Consider the following 9,946-nt stretch of genomic DNA (forward strand, 5'->3'; position numbering starts at 1 on the left):
TGTGTGTTGTTGCTGAACACTTATAATAACGTCTATTAAATGGTTCTTCTGTAAATGTACTTTAATAGTAAATTAGTAACTATACAAATGTATAAATTAATTTCATTATCATTATAAATTAAACCAAACGTAAGCCTAAAAGTATACCACTAGCTTTTATGGTAGATCGATGTTTATAAAATACAGTAATATGTTTCATACCTTCTAAAACTTATTATTAGTGATTTTTTAAAATATAATTATTTAGACTTTTTAAAAGTTGTTTAATTTTTTTAAATTAAGTAACTCATATGTATTCCTAAAATAAACTCTCAATTGGTACCTATTATAATGAATAGAATCATATTATGCGCTGGAATAATGTTCTGTAATGAATATAATAAGTTTAGTGGTTAATTCGCCAAATGCTCAACAATATCGTAACAAACGAAAAATATTTAGAATAATATGGCGCATTCAACGATTTCTGTAATCCAAATATTGAAATATTCCATTAAAACATATTTTTATCCCATATTATATCATCGATGGTTAGTTTGAAGATAAAAAAAAAATCACAACCTTTGAACGTTGAATAACTGCAGTAACGCTGTAAACAATTTTATTCTTGACATAGTTTTAAATAAAAAAATGAATTGTCACGTTCTAAAGTGTGCTTATTTTTTCTGTAGTTATACAACGCTAATGTTCATGGCCACTCAAATCGCATCGGCCATGAAGTATCTGGAATCCAAGAACGTAGTACACAAAGATTTGGCGGCCAGGTAAGCTGAAGTCGTTTTTCCTGCAAACCTTTTAAAATATTGATCTTGTGCTTCAATCAGGGCTGTGTTAAGCTTTTTGGCGCCCAGGGGCACTCATTTCTAAGCGCCCCAGTCCCGCTCTTTTCTTTATATCATCCATTTATTGACTACCTCGCACGTTATTTAGTATTTCAGGTATGTGAAGAAGTATAGGATGACCTTTTTTGGAGACTCCAAAAGATTACCATCTATATTTTTAATTGTCTGATGATCCTGATCCCTGATGTTGTGTTGACATAAAACAAATAGAACTGAAATGGCTAATTTGGTCAATTTTAAATGTGCATTTACAATACTTTAACATAGATTTAGGGGGTAATAAGTTTATTGAGCTATCATATAGTTATAATGTTGAAAACTTTAGTTTTCTTCAATAAAATTGCATTACATAAACAAATTATAACGATTTTTTTCTCGCTTTCCCTTTAGCAAATTTATTAACTATTATGGTTGGAGGGTCACAACTCAGCAGTCACTCATCTGAAAACCTGTGCGAGTATAAATAACTCGAGATAAGAAGTTTGTGACCAGTTCACCAGTTTATTATATCATTATTTTTAGTACCTTAGTACCTACATAAAATTGAATTCGATTAATTTTTATTTTATTATCGGTACGACAAAAGTATATTTCTAAATATATAACTAAGGAATTAATCATCGTAATTTTTTCATAAAAATTGTTATTAAATATAAATTGAGGAGTCACCAACTGGCAACTGGCAACTGGCAACAGCGGTTTCTCAAGCTTGAGGTGCCCCTTGATTTTACCAAGCTGTGGCGCCCGGGGGCAAATGACCCCTTTGCCCCCCCCCCCTTAACACGGCCCTGGCTTCAATTAGACATAACATGACATGACATGACATGACATGACATGACTGCAATCCATTTAATGCGTATTGTTCTTTTTACCCGGAAAACAGAAACTGTCTGGTTTCGAGAGGCTATTCGATCAAAGTGGCTGATGTGGCGGTGTGCAATCCGGCTTATAAAAAGGACTATAGCGAAATCGGAAACAGACCTCCGGCACCGATTCGATGGCTTCCGTGGGAAAGCATACTACTGGTAATATTATAATAATAATTAATTGGTATTATAATTATGTGTATTGAGCATAAACATGCGTTGTAAATGATGATGATGATGATTATTGTTATAACTCATTTTTCATCTCTAAACATTTCAACTAAGAACTGCAATATCGATGATAAAACTAATACGCGCAGCTTGCAAATACCTGAAAAATACCCTAAAGTATATATATAAGAATATATCTTGGTTATATTTTTGTTTTCACCTTAAAACTTTTAGATACGTTCTATTACACCAACTATTTAAAAACAATTGTTTTTAATCATATTATAATATGTAGGTATCCTGTATCAAATATGAACTATTATGTATAACTATTAAATGTACATCTGTAAACTTGTACTATATGCTAATTATCGGGTTTACTATTCTAATGCTAAAAATAAATTTAAAAACATACTATACATATTTACATAAATATCATTCAGTTTCGAATATTTTTTAACAAAGATTCCGATAAAACAATGCTTTTGAACTATATAAACGCGTAACTATATGGCATTTCTTGCAGTAGGCAAGTGCTCCATAGAAAATGGATGAATACAAATTTGATTTCGTATTCGTTGTACTTTTGAGGTTTTAAGTGGTTCAGTAGTGCATTAACTAAAATAATTGCTTATAATTGCATTACACAACTTTTTCAATCAAATTTTTCTCGCTTATACTTTATTACTTTATTCCCGCGGTAGTGAATTGTTATTATTATTATTATTTTTTTTTTTTTCGAGAAAAAGGTATCGGGTGGATGGTCGGATATTATCAAGCAGCACCCGTGTCTAGTTACACTTAGTTGCGATTGTAAGAATAATTTTATACTTATGTTTTTTTTTCTCCAAATAGGATCGATACACGTGCCCGAGCACGGTGTGGTCATTTGCCGTAACAATGTGGGAACTGTTGAACATGGCCAGAGATAAACCATTCCCGCACCTCACCAACGAGCAGGTCATACACAACGCTGAGCAGATGTACTACGGAGGCGAGCTACAAGTGAGTTTAAACTGATGACTAATTTTATAAAAATGAATATACACTGTGTATGCACTATATGCTTACACCATCAACACGCGACACTACATTTATTATATATTACATAAATACCCAAAATTACTAACATATGTATTACGTCTTATATACCGCAGAAAAAGCGAGAGGTATAAATGGTAAAACGGATGATATCATTATAATTAATTAGATATAATGCATAAAAAATGCATTTTATTATAATAGTAAGTATAAAATATTATACTCATTGTACTGCAGTAATTATCCTTTTCATAATATAATAGCGGAAGTACAGACAAAATGTTCATAGAGAAAAAAATTATAAACTATTTAGGTACTATAGTAGTCCGTTCCAGTACCAACTCTAGCGAAATGTTTATGGAATTTAAATAAAATCTTATTCACTCATTCGCCTTGTCTCTTTTGTACATATTTTTTATTCTGGTACAGTTTATTTAAGACATCCTAATCCAATTTTAGTGTTTTATTTTCAATTTTATTCGATTTATTACGACGGGCATGTGAGAGTGTTCGTGGCAGTGTGCAGGCATATTGAATGCCGTTAATTTATTTCGTGTAATATACATTTATTATATTAGTCTGTGTCTTACGTGTTCGTTCCCCCCCCTACCAAAAAAAAACAACTTTGAGGACCGAAACCTGCCGTGTAAGAGGGGAGCTATACTGTTATAGTGATAACCCGATAACCAGTGAAAAGGTCCAGGTTTTGAAAATAGAAAAAATATTTGGATGTTGATTGTAAACAATGTTTAGTTTTTATTATTATTATTATTATTATTATTCACCGACACGTATATATGGCATCAAAGTTAAACCTAAAGTTAAACTAAAAAGGGTTTCTGGTGGGATTCGAAAGTTGAGTAAAGCGACTGGAATGAGTGTGTTTAAATTTTAAAACAATGATAAATCATTTCGTTTGAAGATGGTTCTGAAGAGAGCTTGGCTTACTGTAGTTAATTTAATATATATTATAATAATATTAAATAATGACAACCGTGGCCATGGATTAAAATGTCAAGTCTTAATAACACTCAAAAATATATACATTTTATTAGAAAAGACCAAAAATCGTAAGTATTTTGTTAGAAAACTAAATCTCTAACAAATAAAATAAAATAGATTAAAATGGTGAATATTATACTCTGCAGATATTACTCTACTCCATGGTTATTAAAATTATCGAAACGCGTATTGTCAATTATAATTAATAAACCTGTCACACCAATATTGCATGTATTAATAATGCATTTTTAAGAAACCGGTGTTCAATAATTTTTATTTTTTGCTTTTCAATAATGCAATTAAATAATTTTATTGAGTAATAAAAAACAATTATTATGACAACACCTCGTTTTTAATAATTAATTTTGGCACATCACTGCCGGCACCGTCTCAGTCAGGTCTTTCTGATATATTATGAATATGACGTAATAAATAAATCATATTTCCGGGCGATTCCAATATATACTTATTAGTTATTACCTAGTACCTAGCTAATACAATCAATAATTATTATTACCTACTACACAATGAAATATGTACCCATGATACGTAATACGTTATTATAATATATTATTTAGCTTCCGATAATTAAATTATCGAATAACTTGTGTTTCCAGGTACTACTACCCAAACCTAACCTGTGCCCTACCGAGATTTACGAGCTCATGTGCCAATGCTGGAAGCGCGATCAAAACCTAAGGCCAACGTTCAAACAACTTTACCATTTCCTGAAACGCAATCACACAACGTACTCGTGCGAGATTGACAAGCAACTGCACAACATTTCACCGATATAATAAATTTTGTATTGTTAGATTATAATATAATGTAAACCGTAATAATATTATTTATTATTATTATTATTATTTATTATCATTATTATTACTATTATTGTTTGTAATCAATTGTAATATTTGTATAGGAATTAGTGTATTGCATGTGTATTATGTATATGTATAATATTATGTATGAAGAATGTACATTTTCTTGTTGAACCTATTTTCTTTACCCGCTCTGTTCAAAAAAATTCTCTCGATTTGCAGCATTCAACGAAATAGATTATTATATGATACCTACATAGGTTAACCGTATATAAAGTGAGAACAGGGTTTTGCTTCGTCTACTACTTTGTGATAAAAACTTTTTTTGAAAAATCACATTTTTTTTTCTAACTCCACAACCGGCCGAGACCGCCGGACAAATGCTTCGTGACAATTTATTTCCATAAACTATTTCATATCGTGTATTTTTCTAATTCGTGTATACTTTTATAAGAATAAATATATATACCTATATTATGTAATTAATATAAATATTATGTTGTATAATCGAAAACGTTGTTAGCTAGACAATCAATGTGGTAGGGTACATAATATATTATATATTGTTTATAATATGGTGGAATGGGTTGTAATTTCGATGTCATCTTTGTAATATATTATTATATATTATATTATTAAAAACGTTTTATTATAATAGGCCTAATTACTTCGGTAGGGTCTTACTATTTAGGCTTAATATTAATTATGTAACAATAAACTGTATTATATAGTAATGATTAGTGTTATAATATATTATTATACATAGTATGTTAATACATAAGATCGGCTTATGACGTGCAATAATGAACATTATATACACTATTGTTTAGTTAATATTAAATATTCTAATGTTCTTTTTATTTTTAATTCGTTAGTTAATGTGATTAAAACGACCTGTAAACATGTTTCTCTGTGAGTGTTTCTTTGGGTTTTTTTTTATTACATTTTATAGTAAAAATATACATCTATTATATTTTTGTTTATAAAAATCTTTAAGACTCCACATTTGTGTCTCCGCAAAAAAATTAGCGACACAGCTTTATTCCAAAACAAATACAATAAAACAAATATCAATACGATATACGGTATACATACAATATAATGTGAACAAAATTTATTTATCTGTAATTAATATTTCAAACGTTCTAAATGAATTACGTTATTTAGCATTTTGGATAATATAGATATAATATTATTAATAATAATATGATATTTGAATTGTATAGTATGACTCCGAAATTACAATTAAAAATGTAATTTAGTTTAAAAAAAAACTGGAAAACATCAAACTATTAAAATTCTTTTTTTTTCTTTTTAATTGATCTTGAGCCCGGCAGCTGAGGCCATAAGCTATTTTTAGTTTTTTACTGTAGGTTATTAAGTCAGTAGGGGGAGGAACACGTGTGTGTTTTGTTTGGCAGAATTTTTGATCGGACACCCGTAGGTATCTGCCATGCCCAAGTGGGGGATGGCGACACTTGTTCTGCGGACACCGTGACTTGTCCGAAGAAAAATGCCGCCCATGGCCGAGGAATCGAACTCGTGTCGACTGCGTCGCAGCCGACGCCTTAGTCCGCTCGGCCAATCCGTCTCCCAATATTAAAATTCTATACAGCACCCACAGGCTAAAAATAAGTATTAACAATAATAAATAATAATGACTTCAGTTGTTTATATAAATGTGTAAGTGCCTACGCGATATTATCGCATAATAAAAATATATTTATCGTTACTGTCTTTAATGTTATATACCTATTGAGTATTTGAGTAGTGCAGTTAGACTGTTATACTTTATATATTTTGATTTATATATTGATGGATACTCATTCGACTTTTAGCGTTCATATTAAATGCGCATTTACTAACTTTTATTTTACTTTGACTAGATTTTTAACTTTGGAAATCTAAGTTAAGTATTTATTTTAGTGTACTAATGTAATATGCTTACATATTTTTAAATTCCATACATAAAAGCCATATTTAAAAAAGGTGAACAAGTGGGTTCCGCTATGCTGTACAACAGTAGTTGTCGAGTATGTCATCGTAATGGCTGTGTTAGATTTGAATTCGATGATAATGCAAACGAAAAACGATTTTGAGCGGAGATGGTGTGTCATCCTAGAATACAGGTAACTACATGTATAAATAATCAAATTTAATGGTTAAAAACCACTAAATATCAAATATCGTAATATTGGCAAAACAAATTAACACTGGGAGCGCTGTCGACGCCTATCGTACTGTTGGTTAGGCGGGTTCCCCCCCTTAGTCGAGTCGGGAGATTGTATTTATTTTCCCGACATTTTGCATACATTTGGTCTTAAGTGAAGTGTATTTAAATGTATTTGATAATATTAGTAGAAATTGTACTTACCAACGTATACAGTTATCTATAAAATCGTATAAAGTTTCGATATCAAAATTAATTTATTATAAAAAGTAAAATAACCAATATAAAATTATACACTCCGAATATGCCAGAGCAGTGGCCGTAGCGAATTATGTTTTTCAGAAGCAATTGATTCTGATTTCTGGGGGGTGGTGGTGGGTCATAACCTCATAAAGCCCACATACACGGTCAGTCTAAAAACTTTATTTTTGGTGCTACCCCACCACCCTATTTGAGCACATATTATTTGGGATCCCGGACTGGTCGTATTAGATTATGAGCCACGGATATAACAGCAGCTCTTATATTATATTATAGAACGCATATATAGTTTATGACAGAGGCTAATAAAATCTAAAAAAATACTTGCCTGATTTTGACGATTCAAGGATGGTTTGGCTTGAACCAGTAAGTCATTTTAAGGTGGTTTTGTCGCAATTAATATAGTATAATCATATATCCACTTATTCATTAATTTCCGTGTCTACATTCAACTCAATATTCAAGTTTCAGCATCAGTATAGATGAATATCCTCCCTGTATTTGTTTGTGTGATTTACCTATAATATATTTATATTTACTAATACTAATTTACGTATATAATGTAGCCATGTAGGTAAAACGGTTTATAATAAATCGTGTTGGACTCGCACCTATATAATATATAGTACGTATTAACATTTAATTCTAAACACATTAAACATGTTATTATTTAAATATTATATATAGGGTCAGGTTTAAATACATAATTTTTTGGGTGAACAATGCTTTCCAAGTAGTTAATTTGTTTCATGAACTAGATACTTCAATAGTGAAACATTTATTTTGCATTTTTCAGTAATTTTGTTCTTTTTAATGCATATATCTTCAAGATGGGGGGGGATTTGATAAATTATTTTTAATTGATTGTGCGTTTTGAATTAGGTAGGTGTACCTAATATAACATAATTGCATTGAAAAAATAATTATTTTATACGTCAATTTTTAAGAGCGTTATTGCGGTAAAATGCATTTGTTTATGGACATTTTTAGCCATTTTTTAAAGCGTATTTCGACGGTTATTAGAGCATTTAAATCCGGGCCCAAAATGTATATACATTATACATTGCACGCGTGTGTGCGTGTTACGTGCATGTCGGGTGTGATTTTTAAAACACTAAATGGCTAAACAAACAATACGACAACAGACAAGCGACCGTGCTGTGGGTTATAAAACCGGAGAGTGGCTACAATAATATATAAAAATAATATTATATTATAGGTACTACTATATGTATAGTAGAAATAACATAAACCATCGAGTCTATAATCGATCCTACTCGTAGAAGTTTACACGTAACGATGATTATAGGTGGATATATTATACAACTCGTGGGACTCGGTGGTATACATATATTGTACAACTCTCACGCGTGATCAATCACAACAAATTATCAACAAAATTCAAAGTAGTTCGATAGTATAGGGCGGTATAGGTTTGTATAATATAATACATAGGTACGGGCATATAGAAGGTAATCAATGTTCACGTAGAAAATATTTACCCTTTGGCCTTTAATTTGATTTATTATATAACGGTCACTGCATGTATAGTAAATATATTTTAAAATACATAAATCGCATTCGCATTCGTGCCGGTTTATCAAATTATCAGCAATACTAAAAAAATTGAAAATTATATTTTATATTTTAATTGCCATCTCAATCATAATAATATCCCATTAATCTACTGCCCGATAACTTTTTAGGAGGGGAGGGGTGGGGGTTTATACGGTGTATAAATATATTAACATATAAATACTTATCCAAAACTCGTTTATCAGGAATTAAATAAAAAGGGAGGTCAATTAAAAAAAGGTGGGTAAATGGATGTCGCTCTGCTGTACAGTAGGTTACAAGTGGGCCACTGTAATGAATGGTGTTAAATTTGAATTCAGTGATATAATACCATATTGTATAAAAAAAACGATTCTGAGCGAAAACGGTCCGTCAGCCTATGATATTACCAAGTATATATGATGATATTATAGTGAATAAAGTAATTTATATATAACCTATTTACGTGGAACCTTGTTTTAAATTTTTAATCCTTAGCTACAAAAGTTGAACATTTTATAAATTTTTAACTATAAAATAATTATTAAATTATAAATTTGATAAATGTTGTCAAAATTTGAACTTTAAATGCTTATAAATAAATATTGAGCCTATGTATTTTTAATATTTTTTAACTGCTATTAGAACGATATATCAGCAGCCTTATATTAAATTTTCACGCTTTTTTACCCAACAAATAAAATTTTATTGATATTTATAGAAAAAAAAACTAAAATAATTGAAAACTGACTATGTCCGTAAACAGCTCAAAAAGAATCAAATTATTTTCAAAATTGTATCGTGTATAGAAAATGCTAATATAAACATTCAGTGAAATTTCTAAGTATCTACAGTCATACGTTTTTTAATTACAACAAAATAAGAAAATCGTTACATGAGAAATCGAGTGAATATCAAATGTTGTAAAATTATGAATTTCAAACGTTCATAAAAATTTAATTTGACTTTCTTGTAGACATTTTTTTTTTTTTTATATAGGTAGGTAAACTTATGGATAATCTTGTATTACATTTTCGAATCTTAGATTGAAAAAGAAAAATTTTTATGAATTCTCAAATCAAAATAATTTGATAATTTTCGTGATTTTTCCGTATTTTGTCAATATTTGAACTTTAAATGCTTATAAATAAAAACCGTGACTAAGGATTTTTAATTTTTTTCATCTGCCTTTGAAATAATAACCTAGGAACCTACGAT

General features: G+C 29.9%; 1 protein-coding gene across 2 annotated transcripts in view; it reads left to right on the forward strand.

The window, feature by feature from the left end:
* The window catches only part of LOC132942430 (discoidin domain-containing receptor 2-like), a 178,660-nt gene extending 173,012 nt beyond the window's left edge, over nucleotides 1-5,648 (forward strand). For both annotated transcript variants that reach the window (XM_061010787.1, XM_061010786.1), the window contains exons 14-17: nucleotides 672-764; nucleotides 1,726-1,867; nucleotides 2,735-2,884; nucleotides 4,540-5,648. In XM_061010787.1, the coding sequence (XP_060866770.1) occupies nucleotides 672-764; nucleotides 1,726-1,867; nucleotides 2,735-2,884; nucleotides 4,540-4,719 (565 nt within the window). In that variant the 3' untranslated portion in view covers nucleotides 4,720-5,648. The remainder of the gene's footprint in view (nucleotides 1-671; nucleotides 765-1,725; nucleotides 1,868-2,734; nucleotides 2,885-4,539) is intronic.
* The last annotated feature ends 4,298 nt before the right edge of the window (nucleotides 5,649-9,946 follow it).

Source organism: Metopolophium dirhodum, chromosome 4 (assembly GCF_019925205.1).
Source record: "Metopolophium dirhodum isolate CAU chromosome 4, ASM1992520v1, whole genome shotgun sequence".
NCBI lineage: Eukaryota > Metazoa > Arthropoda > Insecta > Hemiptera > Aphididae > Metopolophium > Metopolophium dirhodum.